A 27,166-nucleotide genomic window follows, 5' to 3' on the forward strand; every position below is an offset into this window, starting at 1 on the left:
AAATGGAAACTAGGTCACATTACAAAGGACGAATATAGGCAAATAACACAGGAATGCAGAGGCAAGATTAGAAAGGCAAAGGCACAAAATGAGCTCAGACTAGCTATGGGAATAAAGGGAAACAAGAAGACTTTTTATCAATACATTAGAAGCAAGAGGAAGACCAAGGACAGGGTAGGCCCACTGCTCAGTGAGGAGGGGGAAACAGTAACGGGAGACTTGGAAATGGCAGAGATGCTTAATGACTTCTTTGTTTCGGTCTTCACTGAGAAGTCTGAAGGAATGTCTAATATAGTGAATGCTTATGGGAAGAGGGTAGGTTTAGAAGATAAAATAAAAAAAGAGCAAGTAAAAAATCACTTAGAAAAGTTAGATGCCTGCAAGTCACCAGGGCCTGATGAAATGCATCCTAGAATACTCAAGGAGTTAATAGAGGAGGTATCTGAGCCTCTAGCTATTATCTTTGGGAAATCATGGGAGGCGGGGGAGATTCCAAAAGACTGGAAAAGGGCAAATATAGTGCCCATCTATAAAAAGGGAAATAAAAACAACCCAGGAAACTACAGACCGATTAGTTTAACTTCTGTGCCAGGGAAGATAATGGAGCAAGTAATTAAAGAAATCATCTGCAAACACTTGGAAGGTGGTAAGGTGATAGGGAATAGCCAGCATGGATTTGTAAAGAACAAATCGTGTCAAACTAATCTGATAGCATTCTTTGATAGGATAACGAGCCTTGTGGATAAGGGAGAAGCGGTGGATGTGATATACCTAGATTTTAGTAAGGCATTTGATACGGTCTCACATGATATTCTTATAGATAAACTAGGAAAGTACAATTTAGATGGGGCTACTATAAGGTGGGTGCATAACTGGCTGGATAATCGTACTCAGAGAGTAGTTATTAATGGCTCCCAATCCTGCTGGAAAGGTATAACAAGTGGGGTACCGCAGGGGTCTGTTTTGGGACCGGCTCTGTTCAATATCTTCATCAACGACTTAGATGTTGGCATAGAAAGTACGCTTATTAAGTTTGCAGACGATACCAAACTGGGAGGGATTGCAACTGCTTTGGAGGACAGGGTCAAAATTAAAAATGATCTGGAGAAATTGGAGAAATGGTCTGAAGTAAACAGGATGAAGTTCAATAAAGATAAATGCAAAGTGCTCCACTTAGGTAGGAACAATCAGTTTCACACATACAGAATGGGAAAAGACTGTCTAGGAAGGAGGATGGCAGAAAGAGATTTAGGGGTCATAGTGGACCACAAGCTTAATATGAGTCAACAGTGTGATACTGTTGCAAAAAAAGCAAACGTGATTCTGGGATGCATTAACAGGTGTGTTGTAAACAAGACACGAGAAGTCATTCTTCCGCTTTACTCTGCGCTGGTTAGGCCTCAACTGGAGTATTGTGTCCAGTTCTGGGCACCGCAATTCAAGAAAGATGTGGAGAAATTGGAGAGGGTCCAGAGAAGAGCAACAAGAATGATTAAAGGTCTTGAGAACATGACCTATGAAGGAAGGCTGAAAGAATTGGGTTTGTTTAGTTTGGAAAAGAGAAGACTGAGAGGGGACATGATAGCAATTTTCAGGTATCTAAAAGGGTGTCATCAGAAGGAGGGAGAAAACTTGTTCACCTTAGCCTCCAATGATAGAACAAGAAGCGATGGGCTTAAACTGCAGCAAGGGAGATTTAGGTTGGACATTAGGAAAAAGTTCCTAACTGTCAGGGTAGTTAAACACTGGAATAGATTGCCTAGGGAAGTTGTGGAATCTCCATCTCTGGAGATATTTAAGAGTAGGTTAGATAAATGTCTCTTAGGGATGGTCTAGACAGTATTTGGTCCTGCCATGAGGGCAGGGGACTGGACTCGATGACCTCTCGAGGTCCCTTCCAGACCTACGGTCTATGAGTCTGAGTCTATGAGTGTATAAGGTTGCAAAGTCAAGCACTTAGGAAATCTTAATTTAGCCTTAATGTAGCATACACCTTTAATTACATAATTATATACCATTTTTATCCACAGGATAAAATGTCTTGTTTCATTCAATGCACAGGAAGGACAGTGCCCACTCAGTGAGCAATTATTCAATATTTTATTTTATCACCACTAGTCAGTAGTGCCCTATATCTTATTCGCCGCACAATTTTCAAACCCTGCATTGAAGAATTTGTTTCCTTGTGAGCTTTCCTAAAGCATTCATCACTATTGTAACAGTGCTTCACGCACAAATTATTATCATCACAATACCGCCGTGGCATGACAGGGTTGCATTATCCCCAGTTTACAGTTGGACAGTTGAGACGCAGAGAGAGTAAGGTCAAAAGTTGCCACTAATTTTGGGTGCCCAATGTGAGACAACTAGGGCCTGATTTTTCAGAGTATTTAGCATTATATCGTACTTTATGTATTTGAAGCAAAGCTCCCATTAATTTCAGTTGCAGACTTGAGTGCTCAGCCAATCTGCGAATTATCCCAGGGTCGCAAGTCAGGCACTCAGACAATGAGGAACACACAACTACTGACCATCTGTGGAAAGTTTAAATGAGGTGTCTAGCATCACATAGGAACTCTTTGGCAGAGGCAAGTACAGAATCCAATGTTCTAAGGCAGAGGTGGGCAAACTACAGCCTGCAGGCCAGACCCAGTCCCTCAGGGCTTTCAATCTGGCTCATGAAATTGCCCCAGTGGTGCTGTGGGCCCCATGCCACTCTCAGAAATGTCCAGCACTGCAGCCCCCAGGCAGGGGTGCAGAGGGCTTCAAGCGTTGCACTTGCCTTCAGGCACCACCCCCACAGGTCCCATTGGCTGGGAACAGGGTACCTGGAGGCGTGCAAGGGCAGTGCACGCAGAGCCCTCTGGCTCCCCTCCCACAGGGGCCATAGCTCTTCCTGGAGCGGCACGGCATGGGGCCAGGGCAGGCACGCAGGGAGCCTGCCCTGGCCCCGGTGCATGCCACAGCCACCCTGGAGCCGCTTTAGGTAAGCTGCTTCAGGCTGGTGCCCAAACCCCTCCTACACCCTGCCCCCCAACTCCCTGTCCTGAGCCCTCTCATACACCCTGCACTCCTACTCCCTGCCCTGAGCCCCCTGCTGCACCCCAACCCTCTGCCCTGAGCCCCCTTCCACAGTCCGCACCCCTCCTGAACCCCTGCCAAGCCCCCTCCTGCACCCCAACCCCCTTCCTTGAGCCCTCTCATATACCCCGCACCCCTCCTCTGCTCCAATCCCTTGCCCTGAGCCCCTTCCTGCACACCGCACCCTCTCCCATACACCACACTCCCTCCCGCACCCCAACCCCCAGTCCAGGCCCAGCATACAATTTGCCCTCCCAGATGTGGCCCTCAACCCAAAAAGTTTGCCCACCTCTGCTCTAAGGCAATTGAATATTACCCTAACCATGAGACTAGCCTTTCTGTTCCTGCAGTCTCCTGCCTCATTCATGACATTCCTTAATTTAGAAGTTGAAAGGTTAGTATAATATATACTAACAAAGGGCCCAAATTAAGATTGCATAGGCATATACTATTGCATGCTCAGTTGCTTTGTAACACGAAGGAACTATGAGGGGGATGGAGCTCGTGCAGTAACGCCGTGGGGGTAACACATGCACAGCCTGATCATTACTAGGAGCTTTAAGAGGCCTGAGCATGCTCAATGAGGATGGAATCATCCATGTTTCTAGCTGCTAAGAACTGAAGTAGTATCTACTGAGTGTGTGCACACAGTGATTTTTCAAAAGCTTAAAATTTGGCCAAATTTAGGCAGACATGGTCACCCTCTTGCCAAATTTCAAGCCTCTGCTACAAGATATGGGGGCGCTTTAACTTTTTAAAGAAAAAGGTCACTAGAATTTTTTTTAAACATGGGTAATACAATGTTTTCCCCTAGCTTTGTTCTTAGAAACTGCTGAACCATTTTGGCTGAAGTTTTCCAAAAGCTTTCAGCCTAAGCTGACGGGGATGAAAATTTCAGCTCAAATGCTTAGAGTTTGGCAAAGTTATAAGCAACTGAAAAGCAAAAGTCAGAAGGCTTGTCTATACTACCTGCCAGATTGGTGGCAGCATTTGATCCAGCGGGAGTTGATTTATTGCATCTAGTAAAGATGCAATAAACTGACTGCTGGGCACTCTTCCGTTGACTCCAGTACTCCACCAGAACGAGAAGCACAAGCAGAGTTGACGGGAGAATGTCAGCTGTCAACTTACTGCAGTGAAGACACCGTGGTAAGTAGATCTAAGTCGACTTCAGCTACATAACTTCAGCTATGTGAATAGTGTATCTTAGGCTGACCCCATGAGGCAGCGTAGACAAGCCCTCAAAGTGGGAAGTGTCAAGCAACTTCAACAGCTTCTTAAGCGCCATCAGCCCTGCCTACAATAAACATGCTTCTTTTTATGAATTGCATCTTTTGGGGTCATCTTATGTCTTGTTAATTGAGCATTTTGGTGCTGTTACGGTGTTCTGTTCACGAGTACAACGAACATATTTGTCACATTTCCAAGCAGTGTGAGACAGTTGAGGCTAGAAAATTTCTGACCCAATATCTGGAAAGATTATGCTTTCTCAAGAATATAAAAAGAATGAAGGCATGTTTGTAGCAGAGTTCTTTTTTTTTTAATAATATACTGTATCAGAATATGTTTCTGGGTGTTTATTGCCACTGTGCTTGCATGTATATGTTCAGATTGAGGTCTATTGCCTGTTCCAAGATCTACTACCTGTAAAATAATGCTTCATTTATCGTCACTTATGAAGGAGGTTAGCAATAAAAGTTGTATGTAAGTGTCATAAAACATCTAAATGAATGAAGTTGAACTGCTGAATACATGGAAATACAAATCTTAAACATAGAACAATATCATGTGCATGATTTTTATACTTTCCTGTCCAAAAAACTGAAGAAAAGTTGTTCTTTAAAACTTGAGTATTATTGTTAACAGCACTTAAGATTACATTTTATGGATAATTTGATCTAATCACAGCTAGCAATATATTATCCAAACTGCCAATATGTAACACCAGCCAAACAGTGTAATGAGAGTTCAACATGCAACATAGCTTCATCCAAACTTTTAGGACAGAAAGCACTGAGGTGGTGGTCAAGGCAGCACGATCAGCCCATAGAGTGTAAGGAATGCAATGTATTGCTTTGTAGTGATGCCTGCTAGTGTTCTGAAGATATGTCACAATCAAATTCCCAAAATCAATTGATTTGTTAGGCACCCATCCTGGGTTCTAGGTGCTGAAATGCGTCCAGCCTTCCTGAGGGAGACTTAATACCATGTGAGCTCTCTGAGGGCAGGAATAAATAGGAGAATGCTGCACCAAAGAGAAAATTTGACTGGGAAGACAGCAAGTGACCGCACTGTCACCCTCCTCCTCCCTGGAATTTCACCAGGAAAGGGTAGTTTTGAATTTCTGAATAAGCACATCTCAAAGCCTGGCGTAGCCCAATTTTGAGGCCTAGCCAACTGATTCCAAGCTCCTAATGCAAAATGATAGATGCAGGCGGCTGTGCGTGCGCAGGCATTTCTCGTGTCATTTCTGGTGCCAGAGGCCCAGTACTACAGTTCCACTGGCACATGAAATGAATCTTACACCCTATATGTAATTTCAAATACTGACCAATTTCTATAGGTAGTGGACAGTTGGGGAAAAGAAGGAAGCTTTAGAAATGCAAATATACAAAACTAAAACACCTTTACCTTGGAACCAGGAAGGCCAGGAACACCTACTAAGCCATCTTCTCCCTGAAACAAAATGTACAAAACCTTCATTATTTGGCTCTCATTCATATGAGCAAACCATAAGAAAAATCAAAGACTGCTTATTCCCAGCAATATTTTCAAACTAAGCAAGTCACAATAGTTTTACAGGTGATTATGGATAGATATTTGCCTCTTTAATCATTTTGTATATTATATATATTTTTACAGAAACATCCTGGGTATATGCTGTATAGCTACATACTGATAATTTTTGTTGCTTTCATCAAACTATATTTCACTCAGAAAATCGTGAATAATGACTAGTTGCAGTGCATCAAGGAGTACTGTCAATGCTCTTTATTTTACTGTGAGTGACAGGATTTCAGAGAGTTCTGGAGCCCATCTTGTGATGACATAAGGAAGCTCCAGCTACCTCACAAAGTTCAGCTCTGCCAAAAGCCAGAAGAGTTTCTCTCCTCCGCTCGTTGTTTTCACAGGAGGGAAGGAGGAAGGAGAGAGCCCAGCAGCTAAGAGCGGGTCCAGTCTCTCTTCTCCCCTCTCTTGTGAGCAACTGGGACAGAACAGCACATCTGCTCCTCCCAACTACTCCCTGCAGCACCTAGCCTGGGAAGGGAAGTGGGGAGGGGTGAAGAGTCTCCATAGCTGCCCTCCAGTCTGCAAAGGGGGAGAGTTGACTCCACTGTTGCTGTCCCCTGGCCTCAGAGAGTGGAGTAAAGAACCCCATGAGAAGCAGAGGTAAGGAATATAGCCCCACATTACAGCTGGGTGAACTATGGTTTTAAACTGAGTTTGGAAGTTCACTTGAGTGACAGGCCCAAGGCATGTCACCAAAAGGAATGTGTTCATGAGAAAGAAGAGTTATTTTGTGTTAAACTTGTAGTGACTCTTGAAATACCATTATTATCTTATTTAAGGTTTGGGCTGGAGTAATAAAATTAAAGAAAACATGGTTAGCTGGGTAATAGGTGAAGTAAACAATTATTCGTTTGTTTAGAAAGAAATACTTAGTTCAATCGCTAGGGGGAAAAATCAGCAAAATAATATAAGAAGGAAACCCTGAAAAGAAAGGGGCCAGCCACGAATCTTGTCTTAACCAGGCCAGGGGGCAGGGTTCAGCCCCAACACTCTCTCATCTAGTTTTGGCTAAGGTTCAATGAATAGCAATGAAATCACTGGTATATTATAATGTATAAAAAGCAAGGTTCTTTTGGAATTTCTTTGTCAGATCTTTTCCTTCTCTCTCTGGAGTCATGCCATGATGGGACGATATCTCCTGCGCCTAATCCTGTTGTAAGTATTTTGGCCAATGCTTATAACTGTCTTGTTGCTAAGAGTATAAGTATGTATATGCTTGTATTGGTATTTTGTATATAAAACCAACACAAATTGGCCATTGGACTAATAAAGAAATACTTGTGTGGAAGCTGAGTCATTGTAAGCCTTAATAAATTTATTACGAAAATCATTTCTAAACAGCAGAGCAGAATTAACAGCTGGGCAGGGGCTGGGCAGATGTACAAAAATCTCTAAGTAATTCATTTGAGAGAGTGGGCAACACTAATGGTCACACAGAAGAGCTAGGGAGAGTTAAAAATATCAAAAGACAAATAAAAAATATAATCCCAACAATATATTTTTTTAAATCATGATTCTGGGGGGTCTGATCTCTTGAGGTTTGCAATATTAATCTAGCAATATGTTCAAAAGGTAATATTTTAGTCCTTCCTGAATGCTGTAGCATTGCTTTATAACTTCTGGGCAAGAGCCATGTTTAGAGAGTTAGCGGCATATTCTGAGGCTATGTCTACACTAGCACAGTAAGTCAACCTAAGTTACGCAACTCCAGCTATGTGAAGAACGGAGCTCATGGATCAGCAACCTTTGGCACGCGACCCACTAGGGTAAGCCCCCGGGTGGGCCGGGTCGGGCTGTTTACCTGCTGCATCCACAGGTTCAGCCAGCCAATCACACCTCCCACTGGCCGCGGTTCGCCACTCCAGGCAAGAAGCAGCGGCTAGCACATCCCTCTGCCTGCGCCGCTTCCCACAGCCCCCATTGGCCTGGGACGGCGAACCGCAGCCAGGCCAAACCTGTCGACGTGGCAGGTAAACAAACTGGCCCGGCCCCCCACGGTGCTCACCCTGGTGAGCTGCATGCCAAAGGTTGCCGATCCCTGATGTAGCTGGCGTCGACATAGCTTAGGTAGACTTACCCCAGTGTCTTCACTACCCACATTGATGGGAGACACTCTCCTTTCGACCTACCTTACTCCTCTTGTTCCTGGTGGAACACTAGAGTGTGCTCTGCTGTCAATTTAGTGGGTCTTCACTAGACCCACTAAATGGATCCCTGGTGCATAGATCACTGGAGCATCAATGCTGCGGTAGTGTAGACATAGCTTGATTGCCCTTTCAGTGATGTAACTCAGGAATAATTCCACTGAAATCAATTGCATTACATCAGCCAAAGTGGTATCAGAATTAAGTTTTAATTTCAAAAGGCATCCATGCTGTATTTCACAGAAGACTCCTGTCATAAACAGATAGCTAAGGGTTAATGTCTCTTTCACCTGAAGCACCTGACCAGAGGACCAATCAGGAAACCGGATTTTTTCAACTTTGGGTGGAGGGAATTGTGTCTCTGTGTCTTTGTTTTTTTCCGTCTGCCTGCCTCTCTGAGCTTTGGAGAAGTAGCTCTACTTTCTAGTCTTCTGTTTCTAAGTGTAAGGACAAAGAGATCAGATAGTAAGTTATATGGTTTCTTTTCTTTGGTATTTGCATGAATATAAGTGCTGGAGTGCTTTGATTTGTATTCTTTTTGAATAAGGCTGTTTATTCAATATTCTTTTAAGAACTTGCCCTGTGTTGTATCATCTTAATACAGAGAGAATATTTGTACTTATTTTTCTTTCTTTTTATATAAAGCTTTCTTTTAAGACCTGTTGGAGTTTTTCTTTACTGCAGGGAAATTGAGTCTGTACTCACCAGGGAATTGGTGGGAGGAAGAAATCAGGGGAGATCTGTGTGTGTTGAAGTGGCTAGCCTGATTTTGCATTCCCTCTGGGTGAAGAGGAAAGTACTTTTTGTTTCCAGGATTGGGAACAGAGAGGGAGATTCACTCTGTTTGGATTCACAGAGCTTGTGTCTGTGTATCTCTCCAGGAGCACCTGGAGGGGGGAAGGGAAAAAGGATTATTTCCCTTTGTTGTGAGACTCAAGGGATTTGGGTCTTGGGGTCCCCAGGGAAGGTTTTTCAGGGGGACCAGAGTGCCCCAAAACACTCTAATTTTTTGGGTGGTGGCAGCAGGTACCAGGTCCAAGCTGGTAACTAAGCTTGGAGGTTTTCATGCTAACCCCCATATTTTGGACGCTAAGGTCCAAATCTGGGACTAAGGTTATTACATGGTGTGCAGCTGGTGGGACTAGAATCCAGAAGCCAGTAGGAATATTATATTTTTCTTTTCTCTGCTAAGGGCTTTTTAGCAGAGAGAAACAGTTTGGTTTTAAAAGGGAACCAGAGAGAAATTTTTTTTCTGCTCTCTCTGGCAGTTGTGGCTTGCATGTTAAGCAGAAGTCGTTAAGGACTATTAACAGTCTTTTGTCACACAATAGCACTCCCATTGAGAGTCGTACCAGCACTTATAGGCATGCAAATAAAGTGGTTTTTCTGGTTTCCTTTCATTGAACATTAGCTAGAGAGAGAAAAGGAAAAAAGCACTGTTGCTAGGCAGACTTCAGGAGGCAACAGAACCTGCAGTTCAGAAGATAAACACCGGAGGGCACCCCAACACAAGAAAACAGGAACCATGACTTCTAAGGCAAAAATTAAGGCCGAAGAGCAATTCAAAGAAGCTGAACACAGGCGACAAATGGAGATGAAAGAAAGAGAAGAACAAATCAAAGAGGCAGCACACAAAAGAAAAATAGAAGAAGAAGAGTTGGCCCATAGAAGGAAGCAAGCAGAAGAAGAGGCAGCCCACAGAAGACAGATAGAACTCCAGAGGGAAGCCCACCAACAGGCCATGGAATTAGAAAAGGCTAAGCAACAGACTCCAGCCAACCCTAACAACCTGGCGCCAAATATTGCTCCACAGCACAGGAAATTTCCCACCTACAAGGCAGGTGATGACACCGAGGCCTTCTTGGAAAATTTTGAAAGAGCCTGTCTTGGGTACAAGATCCCCGAAGACCAGTACATGGTAGAATTGAGGTCACAGCTCAGTGGACCTTTAGCAGAGGTGGCAGCTGAAATGCCTAAGCACCAAATGAATGACTATAAACTTTTTCTAACCAAGGCCAGATACAGGATGGGGATAACCCCAGATCATGCCCGTCGGCGCTTCAGAACCCAAAAGTGGAAACCAGAGGTGTCATTTCCCAAACACGCCTACTACATTGCAAAAAACTATGAGGCCTGGCTAACAGGAAACAACATTCAAACCTTGGAAGAACTGAACCTCCTCATACAAATGGAGCAGTTCTTGGATGGTGTTCCTGAAGACATCACACGGTACATACAAGATGGAAATCCCAAAGATATCGCTGAGGCGGGGGAGATTGGAGCCAAATGGATGGAACTGGCAGAAAGCAAGAAAGCTACTGTCAAGGGGAACGATTACCCCCGGGGGCACACAGACCATAAACCCTACAACCGAGGACAGCCAAAGACCCCACATACCACCCAAGTAAAGCCACAGATACCCTACCCTTCAACCTCACCAGTCTCCAGTAACTCACCTCGGCCCAGTGACCCATCAGATGGAAGATGCTTTAAGTGTAATGAACTGGGACATATCAGGCCAAGTGTCCCAAGAACACCATGCGAGTGCAATTCATTACACCACCATCACACCAAAGATCCCCAGGCCCGGATGCCTCTCAAATACCCTTGGAGCGAAAGGAAAATTTGAGAGTGGGCGGAAAGAAGGTTACTGCGTGGAGAGACACGGGGGCACAAGTGTCAGCTATCCACCAATCCTTCGTTGACCCCAAATTCATCAACCCAAAGGCCAAAGTTACAATTTACCCCTTCATGTCACAAGCTGTAGACTTGCCTACAGCTCAACTGCCTGTCCAGTACAAAGGCTGGTCAGGAATGTGGACTTTTGCAGTCTATGACAATTATCCTATCCCCATGCTACTGGGGGAGGACTTGGCCAACCAGGTGAGGCGGGCCAAGAGAGTGGGAATGGTTACACGTAGCCAAACCAGGCAAGCTTCCAGACCCATTCCTGTTCCTGAGCCGTCCACAGAGGCCCCGTCTGTGTTACCAGAGACCCAGACAGAGGTAGTGGACCCGGATTCCATGCCTACCACTGAAACAGCCACAGCATCTCCAGTCCCAGGCCCGGAACTGGAACAGCAACCAGCACCAACAAGTGCAACTACATCTTCAAACTCAACGCCAGAGGGCGCCAGCGAGCCAAAACTGGCAGAAGCCACAGACAGCCATACCCAAAAGGCTCGGCCAGAGCCTGAAATACCCTCAGGTGCACCAGCGGAGAGCGGTTCACCAGCAACGGAAACAACCCCATCACCTACATCGCTTCCAGAGGGACCAAGCCCAAGTCCACAGTCTGAGGAAGAACTGGTGACCCCAGCCTCAAGGGAACAGTTCCAGACTGAGCAGGAAGCGGATGACAGCCTTCAGAAAGCTTGGGCGGCGGCACGGAGCACCCCACCGCCTCTCAGCTCTTCTAATCGATCCCGGTTTGTTATAGACCAAGGACTTTTATACAAGGAAATTCTTTCTGGTGGACACCGGGAAGAATGGCAGCCGCACAAACAGTTGGTGGTTCCAACTAAGTACCGGGGGAAGCTCTTAAGCTTAGCCCATGATCATCCCAGTGGCCATGCTGGGGTGAACAGAACCAAAGACCGGTTGGGGAAGTCCTTCCACTGGGAGGGGATGGGCAAGGATGTTGCCAAGTATGTCCGGTCTTGTGAGGTATGCCAAAGAGTGGGAAAGCCTCAAGACCAGGTCAAGGCCCCTCTCCAGCCACTCCCCATAATTGAGGTCCCATTTCAGCGAGTAGCTGTGGATATTCTGGGCCCTTTCCCAAAAAAGACGCCCAGAGGAAAGCAGTACGTACTGACTTTAGTGGACTTTGCTACCCGATGGCCAGAAGCAGTAGCTCTAGGCAACACCAGGGCTAACACTGTGTGCCTGGCCTTAACAGACATCTTTGCCAGGGTAGGTTGGCCCTGCGACATCCTTACAGATTCAGGGTCTAATTTCCTGGCAGGGACCATGGAAAAACTGTGGGAAACTCATGGGGTGAATCACTTGGTTGCCACCCATACCACCATCAAACCAATGGCCTGGTGGAAAGGTTCAATGGAACTTTGGGGGCCATGATACGAAAATTCATCAACGAATTCTCCAATAATTGGGACCTAGTGTTGCAGCAGTTACTGTTTGCCTACAGGGCTGTACCACATCCCAGTTTAGGGTTTTCACCGTTTGAACTTGTGTATGGTCACGAGGTTAAGGGGCCATTACAGTTGGTGAAGCAGCAATGGGAGGGGTTTACGCCTTCTCCAGGAACTAACATTCTGGACTTTGTAAGCAACCTACAAAGCACCCTCCGACACTCTTTAGCCCTTGCTAGAGAGAATCTAAAGGATGCTCAGGAAGAGCAAAAGGCCTGGTATGACAGACATGCCAGAGATCGGTCCTTCAAGGTAGGAGACCAGGTTATGGTCTTGAAGGCGCAACAGGCCCATAAGATGGAAGCATCATGGGAAGGGCCCTTCACGGTCCAAGAGCGCCTGGGAGCTGTAAACTACCTCATAGCATTTCCCAATTCCTCACTACAGCCTAAAGTGTACCATGTTAATTCTCTCAAGCCTTTCTATTCCAGAGACTTACAGGTTTGTCAGTTTACAGTCCAGGGAGAGGATGCTGAGTGGCCTGACGGTGTCTACTACGACGGGAAAAAAGACGGTGGCGTGGAAGAGGTGAACCTCTCAACCACTCTGGAACGTCTGCAGCGGCAGCAAATCAAGGAGCTGTGCACTAGCTTCGCCCCATTGTTCTCAGCCACCCCAGGACGGACTGAACGGGCATACCACTCCATTGATACAGGTAATGCTCACCCAATCAGAACCCCACCCTACCGAGTGTCTCCTCATGCCCAAGCTGCTATAGAACGGGAAATCCAGAACATGCTACAGATGGGTATAATCCGCTCATCTACCAGTGCATGGGCATCTCCAGTGGTTCTGGTACCCAAACCAGATGGGGAAATACGCTTTTGCGTGGACTACCGTAAGCTAAATGCTGTAACTCGTCCGGACAACTATCCAATGCCACGTACCGATGAGCTATTGGAGAAGTTGGGACGTGCCCAGTTCATCTCTACAATAGACTTAACCAAGGGGTACTGGCAAGTACCGCTAGATGAACCTGCCAAGGAGAGGTCAGCATTCGTCACCCATGCGGGGGTGTATGAATTCAATGTCCTTCCTTTCGGCCTTCGAAATGCACCCGCCACCTTCCAGAGGCTGGTAGATGGTCTACTAGCTGGACTGGGAGAATTTGCAGTTGCCTACCTCGATGATGTGGCCATTTTTTCAGACTCCTGGCCTGAACACCTACTACACCTGGAAAAGGTCTTTGAGCGCATCAGGCAGGCCGGACTAACTGTTAAGGCCAAAAAGTGTCAAATAGGCCAAAACAGAGTGACTTACCTGGGGCACCAGGTGGGTCGAGGAACCATAAACCCCCTACAGGCCAAGGTGGATGCTATCCAAAAGTGGCCTGTCCCAAAGTCAAAGAAGCAGGTCCAATCCTTCTTAGGCTTGGCCGGATACTACAGGCGATTTGTACCACACTACAGCCAAATCGCTGCCCCACTGACCGACCTGACCAAAAAGACCCAGCCAAATGCAGTTAAGTGGACTGATGAGTGTCAAAAGGCCTTTACCCAACTTAAGGCAACGCTCATGTCTGACCCTGTGCTCAGGGCCCCGGATTTTGACAAGCCATTCCTAGTAACCACGGATGCATCTGAGCGTGGTATAGGAGCAGTGCTCATGCAGGAAGCAACAGATCACAACTTCCATCCTGTCGTGTTTCTCAGCAAGAAACTGTCTGAGAGGGAAAGTCACTGGTCAGTCAGTGAAAAGGAATGCTATGCCATTGTGTACGCCCTGGAAAAGCTACGCCCATATGTTTGGGGACGGCGGTTCCAACTACAAACTGACCATGCTGCACTAAAGTGGCTTCATACTGCCAAGGGGAACAACAAGAAACTTCTTCGTTGGAGTTTAGCTCTCCAAGATTTTGATTTTGAAATTCAACACATCACAGGAGCTTCTAATAAAGTTGCTGATGCACTCTCCCGTGAGAGTTTCCCAGAATTCAGTAGTTAAAAAGTGTTCTTAAAATGTAGAAGTCTGTTAGTTATATACTTAGGAGTATATGTAAAGGTGTATGTGTTGTATTAATCTGTTTATTTTCAAGTTCTAGAAGGAAATCGCCGCCAGTGAGATTCCCCACTGTCTGCAATTTGGGGGGCGTGTCATAAACAGATAGCTAAGGGTTAATGTCTCTTTCACCTGAAGCACCTGACCAGAGGACCAATCAGGAAACCGGATTTTTTCAACTTTGGGTGGAGGGAATTGTGTCTCTGTGTCTTTGTTTTTTTCCGTCTGCCTGCCTCTCTGAGCTTTGGAGAAGTAGCTCTACTTTCTAGTCTTCTGTTTCTAAGTGTAAGGACAAAGAGATCAGATAGTAAGTTATATGGTTTCTTTTCTTTGGTATTTGCATGAATATAAGTGCTGGAGTGCTTTGATTTGTATTCTTTTTGAATAAGGCTGTTTATTCAATATTCTTTTAAGAACTTGCCCTGTGTTGTATCATCTTAATACAGAGAGAATATTTGTACTTATTTTTCTTTCTTTTTATATAAAGCTTTCTTTTAAGACCTGTTGGAGTTTTTCTTTACTGCAGGGAAATTGAGTCTGTACTCACCAGGGAATTGGTGGGAGGAAGAAATCAGGGGAGATCTGTGTGTGTTGAAGTGGCTAGCCTGATTTTGCATTCCCTCTGGGTGAAGAGGAAAGTACTTTTTGTTTCCAGGATTGGGAACAGAGAGGGAGATTCACTCTGTTTGGATTCACAGAGCTTGTGTCTGTGTATCTCTCCAGGAGCACCTGGAGGGGGGAAGGGAAAAAGGATTATTTCCCTTTGTTGTGAGACTCAAGGGATTTGGGTCTTGGGGTCCCCAGGGAAGGTTTTTCAGGGGGACCAGAGTGCCCCAAAACACTCTAATTTTTTGGGTGGTGGCAGCAGGTACCAGGTCCAAGCTGGTAACTAAGCTTGGAGGTTTTCATGCTAACCCCCATATTTTGGACGCTAAGGTCCAAATCTGGGACTAAGGTTATTACAACTCCATCTTGAATCTTTCCAGGAAGACTATGATTGATTTAAAAAACAAAAGAAACCCACTGATCTTTGCTGGGGAGGGACAATTCAACACTGCACTTAACACAGGCCTGCACAACATGCAGCCTGCATGGGCTCCCTGTGCTCCCCACGGGCAAGTGGTGAGGTGACGCTGCTGGGTTTGCCACCTGCCTGGGAGGGTCCTCGCCTCACAGCCTCGCACTCCAATCACCCTAACGACCAGAACGGCATGTGTTTCTGTCTCCCGCTCCCCCTGCCTGGCGTACAGTGGGTGTATCACTTCCGGGACCTGCTGAGGTGGGAAGCACTGGGCACAAAGCAGAGCCCGAAGAGCTGAGCAAGGGGAGGGGCGCCTGATCTGGGCCAAGACACCTCTCCCTTTGGTTGGGGGTGGGGCAGCTACTGCGCTGGTTGGTCCCAAGGCAGCCTCTGCAGTGATCGGATGTGGGTGGGTTTGAACTGTCTGTGAACAGCCAGGAAATCCCTGGGGGAGACGTGTGTGTGTGTGTGTGTGTGTGCGTGCGCGTTGCACCTGCCCTGTCCCAGCTGCTGCCCCCTTCCCTGGTCCAGGGACCTTCCCCCTCCCCAGCCGCTATCACACTGCCCCCACACCCCGGGCTCCCTGCGGCCCCTATGTTTGTGTGTTGGACAGTCACATCCCATCCCTTCACACTGCCCCCCTTTCCCCTCCCTGTATTTCATGGGAGGATGACGAGCCGAGTGGCCGGGTGGGCAAGCAGTGGCGGCGAGGCTTTATACTTGGGGCAGGGGTGAGGAGGCAAGTAGCGAGTAGCTGGAGGGGGGGTTGTTTCCACAGGGCTGGGTGGCACTGGTGTCATAACATTTCTTCCCAGATCTGGACCTTAGCGTCCAAAATATGGGTGTTAGCATGAAAACCTCCAAGCTTAGTTACCAGTTTGGACCTGGTATCGCTGCCACCAGCTAGGAATTATACAGTGCCTAGCTCACTGTGGTCTCCCCAAAACCTCCCCTGGGGGACCCCCAGACTCAGATGCCTTGAGTCTTACAACAAAGGGAAATAACCCCCTCCCCTTGTTTCCTTGTTACATCCTCCCAGGCTCCCCTCCCTGGACGACCCTAGGAGATTCCCTGCTTCCAGTCCTGGAAACACAAGTACCGAGAGATCTAATCTCTCCCCCTCACCCAGAGGGTATGCAAAGTCAGGCTTAGTAAATCTAACACAAAGAGATTTTCCCCTTGACTTTTTCCTTCCACCAATTCCCTGGTGAGCTGCAGACTCAATTCCCTGGAGTCCCCACTAAAGAAAAACTCCAACAGGTCTTAAAAAGAAAGCTTTATATAAAAAAAAGAAAAAAAAAAGAACATAAAAGGATCTCTGTAATAAGGTGACAATATACAGGGTCAATTGCTTAAAGGAAAAAAATGAATAAACAGCCTTATCCAAAAAGAATACAATTTAACACATTCCAGCAACTACACACATGTAGATACAAAAAAAACAATATAAACCTATTGTCTTACTATCCTTGTACTTACAACTTGGAAACAGAAGATTAGAAAGCCTGGAGATAGAAAAATCACTCTCAGAGCCGAGAGAAGAGAAAAACCAAGAACAAAGGACTCACACCCCAAACTTCCCTCCACCCAGATTTAAAAAAGTCTTGTTTCCTGATTGGTCCTCTGGTCAGGTGTTTGGTTCCCTGTGTTAACCCTTTACAGGTAAAAGAACATTAACCCTTAGCTATCTGTTTATGACAACTGGGGTGGGGGGATGTGTTTCGGGGAGGCAGGGCTGGCGGCGCTGGGGCGGAGGGGGTGTTTCGGTGGGGCCTGGGGGTTTTAGCCCTCAGCTGTTTTCTTTGGAGTAATATGGTCCTCGCCGCTCTACGAGTTGTGCAGGCCTGACTTAACACACGGCTTTCCAAGGAATAGCATAACCAAAAGAAATGTTAAGAATTCATTATCACTAAATGAATCCTTTCAATAAGCATGAACACAAAGAAGTAAAGCTCCTTATATAGTCAACCTTTAATTTATGTCTCCACAATGGAGAAAATGAAAATGCTTCCAATGTATACAGTTGAACAGATATTTTCACTGAATTGTCCAATGTGCATAGGTAATCAAACAGTGTATAGTAAGGAAGGGCTAAGGAAAGGGTTAGGCCATTATATAAATTAATGATATTGGTCTAACTTTGAATACTGCATTTATTTCTCATCACTTAACTACTAAAAGCATATAGCACAAACAGAAGAGGTTCAGACGACTGATGGAAATGGTCAGAGGTATAGAAAGACTTCCATATGTGACAAGATTAGGACTATATAGTTCTAATTTACTTAATAGATATACATTAATAAAAGGCTAGAGATAGTAGACTCTCCTATTTCTCCTCTCATAATAAAATATATGGAAATAATACATGAAGTTAATGGCAATAAATTTTAAAATTATTACATTAAAAACCTTTTTTTAAAAAAAAACATACAATATATCCTGTGACAGTGAGTTCCTTCTGTTATTAAGATCAGGAACTTATCCAAAATCAATGAAGGATTGGACATTTATATGACTAACAGCATCAACAATTATAAAGAATAAAAATGCCTAAGATATAAATACAAGGAGTGTTCTTTGCTCCTGGCAAATCACGTGCTGAGCCATTCAGGCTGAAGCCTACTTGCACTTTGAAATACACAAGAACAATAATTAATTAGCATTCCCTACAGAAGCTTTGACACTAGCTCAAAGAATTCAGCCATAAAATCTCCTCCATTGCCCCCATAAACCTTCATGGGCTTTTCATCAGCAAAACTGTAGACTTTGATCCCTAGTGAGTAACTCCCACTGCACTCAATTCACTGTTTTCCATCCACATCCACTAAGTAACACAAATGTTCTGAAAGATGGAACTTTCACTTTTCTACCTCCAAGTCATATAAAATATACAAAAAGGACAAAAGAGGAGGAAGAAACTCTCATCACGCCCTAATACTATGGACAAAGAGACAAAAACAAATGACTCATCCATATAACAAGAAATTAAATAAATAAATACATACAAAGGTCTTTTGGTCTACAGCAGTCTTATAACTTAGCCCTGGTAAAATGGAGTTTTTATAACTCCATTCGTGGCATGTTTTCCGGTCCCTGGGTCATTCATTTGGCTCTTCTCGGTCAAAACAGATGAAAATGCATTGGAAAAATTCTGATAAGTTATTAAAAATAAATTCACATATGAAGATTTGCGGAAAACTAGGAATTCAGATATTTTTGACAGACTACTAATAATCCTAGATAACAATTTTCTATCTTCACACAGTTGCATCAATACAAACCAGAAAAAATAAAAGCGTCTCTCCACAACAAGAACAGAAATAAGGGTTTATTAGTTAATTTGACAATAGTCTAACACACTGCTATTTCCTCTCTTGTGAAGTCTAAGATATGGGTAAACCTTTAATGGCTTTACCTGTTTCAGAAAAGTAGTCTATGTAGAATCAGGGTTCTCAGTTAATTACATTAAAATACACATTCTTTATTTAGAAATCAACCTCCCTGGCCACACTATAGCAGACCTTAAGGTGGCCATCCTGCAGCAAAAAAACTTCAGGACCAGACTTCAAAGAGAAACTGCTGAGCTTCAGTTCATCTGCAAATTTGACACCATCAGCTCAGGATTAAACAAAGACTGTGAATGGCTTGCCAACTACAAAACCAGTTTCTCCTCCCTTGATTTTCACACCTCAACTGCTAGAACAGGGCCTCATCCTCCCTGACTGAACTAACCTCATTATCTCTAGCTTGCTTCTTGCTTGCATATATATACCTGCCCCTGGAAATTTCCATTACATGCATCCGACGAAGTGGGTATTCACCCACGAAAGCTCATGCTCCAAAACGTCTGTTAGTCTATAAGGTGCCACAGGATTCTTTGCTGCTTTTACAGGGTGAGAGAAGATCGAACTGCCGGATTCCCCAGGATGGAAGGTGAAAATCGTGGCCAGATGCACCCTTATCGAAGAGAGCGCCAGGCCCTGCTCCTTGAGGTACCATAAGTAGTCCAATATAATGGGGACTGATACGCCTGCGGGAGTAAGGTTACACTGGGCGCACCAATGGGAGAAACACTTCCACTTGGCGAGATCTGTCGCCTGCGTGGAAGGCTTTCTGCTTCCCAGGAGGACCTGTTGCACCGGGGTGGAACAGCGCAACTCAGATTGGTTTAGCCAGACAGCAGCCATGCTGTCAGGTGGAGGGACTGCAGGTCCGGGTGGTGAAGTCTGCCGAAGTCCTGCGTTATCAGGTCTGGGTAGAGTGGCAGAGGTATCGGGTCCGCTAGAGATAGGTCGAGCAGCATGGTGTACCAGTACTGCCTCGGCCACGCCGGAGCGATCAGGATTATCCTGTCCCTGTCCCTGTGGAGCTTGAGCAGGACTCTGTGGACTAGGGGAAAGGGTGGAAAGGCATAAAGTAGACGACCTTCCCAGGGAATTAGGAACGTGTCCGAAAGGGAGCCTGGGGAGCGACCCTGCAGGGAGCAGAACGCCTGGCATTTCCTGTTCTCTCGGGATGCAAAGAGGTCTATCTGGGGAAAGCCCCACTTCCGGAATACTGAAAGGAGGATGTCCGGACGGATGGACCACTCGTGGGACAGGAATGACCTGCTCAGGTGGTCCGCTAGAGAGTCCCGGACTCCCGGGAGAAAGGAGGCTACCAGGTCTATCGAGTGGACTATGCAGAAGTCCCACAGTCGCGTCGCCTCTCGACAAAGGGGGGAAGATGGCGTCCCTCCCTGCTTGTTTATGTAATACATGGCCGTTGTGTTGTCTGTGAAAACTGCAATACAACGGCCCTGTAAGTGATGCTGGAAGGTCTGGCATGCCAGTCGGACCGCTCTCAGTTCGCGGACATTGATGTGAAGCGCCAGCTCCTGAAAAGACCAAAGACCCTGGGTGCGGAGATGCCCTAAGTGAGCACCCCAGCCGAGAGAAGAAGTGTCCATTGTCAGAGACACCGAGGGCTGTGGCGGATGGAACGGACGACCGGCACACACCAGGGAGGGCATCAGCCACCAGTCGAGGGAGCCCAGAACGCTTGGTGGAACCGTGATTATCATGTCCATGGCATCCCTGCATGGACGGTAAACTGAGGCGAGCCAAGTCTGGAGAGGAAGCATGCGCAGTCTCGCGTGCTTCGTGACAAAGGTGCACGCAGCCATGTCACCGAGGAGGCCGAGGCAGGGGTAGACAGAAGTTGTTGGGAAGCTTTTCAGTCACTGTATAAGCGAGACTATAGTCTGAAAGCGCTGTGGGGGCAAGCTGGCCGATGCATGACTGGAGGCCAGCATGGCCCCTATGAATTCTATCCTCTGCATAGGTAGCAGAATGGATTTGTCCAGGTTGATAATCAGGCCTAGACGGGTGAATAGGCCCTTGATGACGTTTACATGAGCGGTGACCTGAGCCTCGGATGTCCCTCGAATAAGCCAGTTGTCGAGGTATGGGAAGACGTGTATTCGACGACGGCGGAGGGAGGCGGAGACTACCGCCATACACTTCGTGAATACCCAAGGGGCCGAAGAGAGGCCAAAGGGGAGGACCGCAAATTGGTAATGTTGACGACTCACCACAAAGCGTAGGTACGTTCTGTGTGGAGAGTAAATCGCGATGTGGAAATATGCGTCCTTCATGTCGAGAGCAGCGTACCAATCTCCGGGATCCAGGGAAGGGATGATGGTCCCCAGGGACACCATGCGGAACTTGAACTTTCTCATGAATTTGTTCAGTCCTCGCAGGTCCAGGAAAGGCCGGAGGTCCCTTTTGCCTTGGGAATTAGGAAATATCTGGAATAGAACCCCTTGCCCCTTAATTCCTCCAGAACCTCCTCTATAGCTCCCATCGCAAGAAGCGTCGAAACCTCCTGCAGAAGGAGTTGCTCATAAGAGGGGTCCCTGAAGCGGGACGAGAAGGGAGGGTGGGGAGGAGGGGTTGAAATAAACTGAAGGCGGTAGCCAGAATCCACCGTGCGGAGGACCCAATGATCCGAAGTCAGCTGGGACCACGCAGGGAGGAATGCGGCAAGGCGGTTGGCGAACTGAAAGGGATCCTGGGAGGTCATTGGTACAGTGCTCTCGGGTGCACCCTCAAAAGTTTGGCTTCGGTCCCGCCGGTGGCTTGTGGGACCGGCATTGTTACCCCCCTTGAGGTCCAGACTGTTGTCTGCGAGAGGTACGACTTCGCCTTCTGGTGAAGTCTTGCCTTGGCCGAGGCGGGGGGTAGGGGCGCTGAAGTTGCGACCAGAAAGATCGTCTCTGAGTCTGTGGCGTATGCATTCCCAGCGAACGCATGATTACGCGATTGTCCTTCAGACTCTGTCGATGAGAGTCCATCTTCTGGGAGAAGAGGCCCTAGCCATCAAAGGGTAGGTCCTGTATCGTGTACTGGAGCTCAGGTGGCAGGCCTGACACTTGCAGCCACGATATATGCCGCATGGCAATCCCAGAGGCGACGGTTCTAGCTGCCGAATGGGTGGCATCCAGCGAGGCCTAGAGGGAGGTCCGCGCAACTTTTTTCCCTTCCTCCAGGAGAGCTGTGAATTCTTGGCAGGAATCCTGCAGGACGAGCACTACAAACTTCCCTACTGCCTACTCAGGAGGGCTTGCTGGTTCGCCACCCTGAGCTGGAGGCCTCCCACGGAATAGATCTTTCTCCCCAACAAATCCATTCGCCTGGCCTCCCTTGATTTAGGAGCAGGGGCTTGCTGGCCATGGCGCTCCCGTTCATTGACAGATTGAACAACCAATGAACAAGGAGGGAGGTGTACATACAGGTACTCGTACCCCTTGGAAGGCACCATGTATTTACATTCAAACCCTCTGGCTGTGGGCGGTATGGATGCCAGGGATTGCCAGATGGTATCCGCTCTAGCCTGTATCGAGCGGATGAAGGGGAGGACCACCTTGGTTGGAGCCTCCGCCGACAGTATACTGACAACCGGGTCGTCCACCTCAGGAACTTCCTCTACAGGCAAGTTGATATTGAGGGCGACGTGGCGCAGACGGTCCTGGTGTGACCTGAGGTAGATTGAGGGCAGTCCAGATGTAGACGTCCCCGCCACTGCTTCATCTGGGGAGGAAGAGGGTGAAATCTGGGAATCAGTGGGTCTTGGATCGACTCCTGGTCTTGGGGGATGTCCTGAGGTGGCGGATCTTGAGGGTCTGGCACGTGTGTTGGAGATTCATCCGTACCTGGTGGGGGAGGTGTGCTCACTGTGGTCTCTGGTGCCCCATGTTCAGAAGGGCCAGAGCACGATGGTATATGCGGATCACCTTGGGTTTGGTGGTAGGCCCAAGGTGTCCAAAAGGGCCACTGATGAGGTCCCTGGTGGTTATCCGAATCCCCGTATGATGCAGTGTCTGCATGGGAGGAGATCAACGGATGACAAGATGGCCACGGGGGAGTGGAGACCGTTTGATGTAGGTCTCTGCGTCCACTCGAACCATCCCTATGTGGTGCCGGAGAACGGTACCGAGAGTCGTGACGGTGCCGGGAGTGGGACTGGGACCTGCGACCAGAGCGGTGCCGGGAGGTCGACCAGTGCCTGGAATCGCCGTGCCGAGATCGGCTGCGAGAAGTCCGGTGCCGCGAGTGGTGCTGAGATCTGGAGCGGTGCCGATAGTATCTGGACGGTGACCAGGACCTCGAGCGGTGCCGTGAGTACGACCGGTACCTCGATGGGGAACGGTACCTGGACTGCGAGCGGCCGTGGGACCGGGATCGATGGTGGGACTAGGAATGCCTGCGGGACCTGGATTGGGACCGGTGACATTCTGTGGTACTGGGCGAAGAAGGTCTCATGAGGGCCGGCTTGCCTATAGACTGAGGAATCCGCACCAGCGGCGCCGGGGGTTGAGGCAGCTCAGGCTCCGTCAAGGCAATCAAGTCCCATGCCATGGAAAACGTCTCCAGAGTGGAGGGCATGACAAGCTCAACTACGGCGTGTGCCAGAGAGCTGGTGAGCACCGGACTCGACGGCTCCAGTGAGGCCGGAATCAATGGTGCGGAGGACGTCGGTGCCGCTGCAGCTGACGGTGCCGCGCGGTCTGACTTGGCTAAGCGTTCAGACTGAGATGTAGATATAGCAGCCGCAGGAGGCTTGTGCTTCTTGCTCCGTGGTGAGAGCCAATGGTGCCAGGTAGAAGCTTGAGCCGGTGATGGCTGATGTCGAGGAGCCTTCGCTGTTGGAGTGCCCTCCGGTGCCGAGGAGGCACTTGCTCCCGGTGCCGCTGACGGTGCAGAGGACTGGGGAGTCAATGCTGCCTCCATCAGTAGTTGTTTTAGGCGAATGTCCCGTTCTTTTTTAGTCTGGGGCTTGAACGCCTTACAGATGCGGCACTTGTCCGTCAGGTGAGATTCACTCAGGCACTTAAAACAGGAGTCGTGAGGGTCTCCTGTGGGCATCGGCCTATGACAGGCCGAGCACGGTTTGAAGCCCGGTGAACCGGGCATGGGCCCCGGTACCGGGGGAGGGAAAAAGGGGCTAGACCCCGATCCCTCTTAACTATCTACAATAACTACTACAAAACTAACAACTAAACAGTAACTATACTGATAGAAATCGAACTATATACACAAATACAACAGAAACGAGCGAATCGCTAGGGTGGTGGAGATCAGCTAAGCTGCGCTCCACTGTTCCAATGACCGACACGGGAGTTAAGAAGGAACTGAGGAGCGGAGGGGCCGGCAGGGGTATATTTCCGGCACCATAGCGGCGCCACTCCAGGGGGTGCCCTTCCGGCCCACCGAGTGTTGCTAGGGTAAAAATCTCCGATGAACGTGCACGCGGCACGCGCACACCTAACTGGAATGGATATGAGCAAGCACTCGAAGAAGAATAATGAGATTCCCTTCAGGGATGGGAAAGAAAAATATTAATTACTTTAAAAACACTTAAAAGGATAATAGATGTTTCACAGACAAAGCCTATGAAATCCAAGATGTCTGGCTGTTTCCCATCCTCAATATAAAAGCAAAGAGTCCTATTATTTATGACTTGGAATACTACTTACAGTTTGGCTTACAGGATGTATTGGATACATCAGAAACACTACCCTTGCAATTCCTTTTAATATCAATGAATACAATGCAATTAAAACCTACTTGCTCTTTTGAAAATTTATGGATTTGTGCCTTTTATTTACCTTGACTTGCCAGGCCTTTGGATCCACTCAGAGGCCCTGCCTTTTTGAAAATGGGAACAACTATTTTCCGTGGTAAAAAAAATTGAGTGTAATGATCAAAAATGGACCACCACAGGGTCATACTAATGCCACTTCCGAACATGTACAAAACAAGCCTAAAACCACTACAGGGGTTATGACTTTTTTTAATAAATTAAAAAAGTCAGATTATTCTCCACTGTATCACATTTTCCTTATCTTACTGGAATGTTTCATTGCTTCTCTAAGCAAACTCCAACATTAATGGTTAGAATCACCTTATAAACTATTAATTTGATTTAAAAAAATACACACACATTCAGCAGATACTTACTAGAACTCATACTGTGAATCCTGTAGATTCATCATATCACGGAGCCTGCTTTAAATGTGGACATTTTTTATTCATGTTCACACTTCAGTTACAGACCACAGAACATACCCGTATTTTCAAAGCGCACTAAGGTCGGGGGAACTGTCAATATTCAGCATCTCTGAAAAATCAGGCTTTATGGGCCCAATTCAGTTTTGCCCTACAGCCCCTTTGAGCAAACTAGACTGGCACAAAAGGACAATATGGCAGGCCTAAGCTCCTCCCCGAGAATACCCCCAATGCCACAGGGGGTCCTGCCAGGCACAGACCCCAGCTCCTCTTGCTCTATGCTCCCTCCACAGCAGCCCCAGAGCAGAAGGCATTCATACATCCCTGGTGATTCTGTGCCCTTGCGACTTCCCATACAAGTCAGAACACCCTCAGGAGATAACTAGCCTAAACTGGGGGCTGAACCAGTCCTGTCCTTACACTGCCCCAGCTTGAGCTGTCCCTTGGGTAGGGCAAATCAGGGAAACCTTCCCAGACCCCGTGCTTTGGGGGTCCCCACACTTCGATCAAATTGGGACTGTCCTGATATTTAGCCCTTTGTCCCATTTCCCGACCAATGTATGATCTGGACGCCATTTGTCTCAATAATCAGATGAGGAGGCAGGAGGAAGAGTGAGATGGGACGTGGGTGGGCGAGCAGGGTGAGGAACTGAACAGCAGGCGGGAGGGAGGTGAGGAAGCAGGCTGGTGGGCAGATGGTGAGGAGGAGAGTGGTAGTTGGGTTGACGGAGGGGGCACGCCAAACGGATGGCAAGGAGACTAGCAGGGAGGCAAGTGGCAGGCATACGGCAAGGAAGAGAGTAGCAGGCGGGTGGTGGTGGAAGGTGAGGAAGTGGGCAGTGGCCGGGCGGGCAGAACCCACCATCAGCATGGATGCATATCTTCTGGAATGGTGGTTGAAGCATGAAAAGACATATGAATCTTTAGTGCATCTGGCACGTAAATATCTAGCGATGACGGCTACAACAATGCCATGTGAACGCCTGTTCTCACTTTCAGGTGACATTGTAAACAAGAAACGGGCAGCATTATCTCCTGCAAATTGTAACCAAACATGTTTGTCTGAGTGATTGGCTGAAGTAGGACTGAGTAGACTTGTAGCTTCTAAAGTTTTGTATTGTTTTAATTTTGAATGCAGTTATTTTTTGTACATAATTCTACATTTGTAAACTCAACTTTCATGATAAAGAGATTGAACTACAGTACTTGTATTAGGTGAATTGAAATATACTATTTCTTTTGTTTTTTACAGTGCAAATATTTGTAATCAAAAATATAAAATGAGCACTGTACCTTTGAATTCTGTATTGTATTTGAAATCAATTTGAAAATGTAGATAACATCCAAAAATATTTAAATAAATGGTATTCTATTCTTGTTTAAAAGTGCGATTAATCGTGATTAATTTTTTTACTCGCTTGACAGCGCTACATTTTACACTTATTTATTTAAAAATATGGTACACGTGCAATGAGCATGTGCTAGGAAATAAATCCTATTTGTCTGTCCTATTTGACAGTGGCTCTCAACCTTTCCAGACTACTGATTTATCTTGCATACCCCCACTTTTTACCTCACTTAAAAACTACTTGCTCACAAAATCAAAAATAAACACACACACACACACACACACACACACACACACACACATACACACATACACACACACGAGTCACAGCACACTATGACTGAAAAATTGCTTAGCTTCTCATTTTTACCATATCAAATAAATCAATTGGAATATAAATATTGTACTTATATTTCAGTGTTTAGTACAGTATATAAGAAGTATAAACAAGTCAGTGCCTATATGAAATTTTAGTTTGTACTGACTTCCCTAGTGTTTTATGCAGTCTGTTGTAAAACTAGGCAAATATCTAGATGAGCTGGTGAGACCTCTGTGAACCCCTAGGGATACGTGTACCCTGGTTGAGAATCACTTATCTATGATATTCTATTGAAAACAAAGACAGTGCAAATGAAAAACATGAAAACACTTGCTACTGAGTATTGAGAATAAAACAAGCAGGCCTTTCTGTTTACAAATGATTCTAAAAGATTCATAATCTCGTATGGAAAATTTTTAGAAAATTAAGTCTAGGCAGATGGATATTTCTATCATCTGTATTAATAAAATGGACAAGATTTTCTAGTGATATTAAACTCTGGACAAATTGATAGAGTTTTGTAACTGTACTTTTTTCCTTAATCTGTCCAAAGAGAAATTCTTTAAGTCTTATACAACATTGCTTGATTTACACAGCTTTAGAACAAATCTAAACCCCACTAAAGTTCACAGAACTGGAAGTCATTTAAACTTATTGAAATAACATCTGAAATGCAGAAATTGTAAATGTTAGTTTAAAATGTGTTCTATAACTGTAAAGGATTATTTGGGTTGAAAAAAATGGCCACACTTATTTAATATAA

The 27,166-nt window shown here is 46.5% G+C and overlaps 1 protein-coding gene across 1 annotated transcript in view; it reads right to left on the bottom strand.

Moving 5' to 3' along the window:
* COL19A1 (collagen type XIX alpha 1 chain) overlaps positions 1 to 27,166 on the bottom strand; it is a 372,962-nt gene that overhangs the window by 254,946 nt on the left and 90,850 nt on the right. The window contains exon 11 of the mRNA XM_050951630.1: positions 5,713 to 5,757. Coding sequence (XP_050807587.1) covers positions 5,713 to 5,757 — 45 coding nt within the window. The remainder of the gene's footprint in view (positions 1 to 5,712; positions 5,758 to 27,166) is intronic.

Source organism: Gopherus flavomarginatus, chromosome 4 (assembly GCF_025201925.1).
Source record: "Gopherus flavomarginatus isolate rGopFla2 chromosome 4, rGopFla2.mat.asm, whole genome shotgun sequence".
Classification (NCBI taxonomy): Eukaryota; Metazoa; Chordata; order Testudines; family Testudinidae; genus Gopherus; species Gopherus flavomarginatus.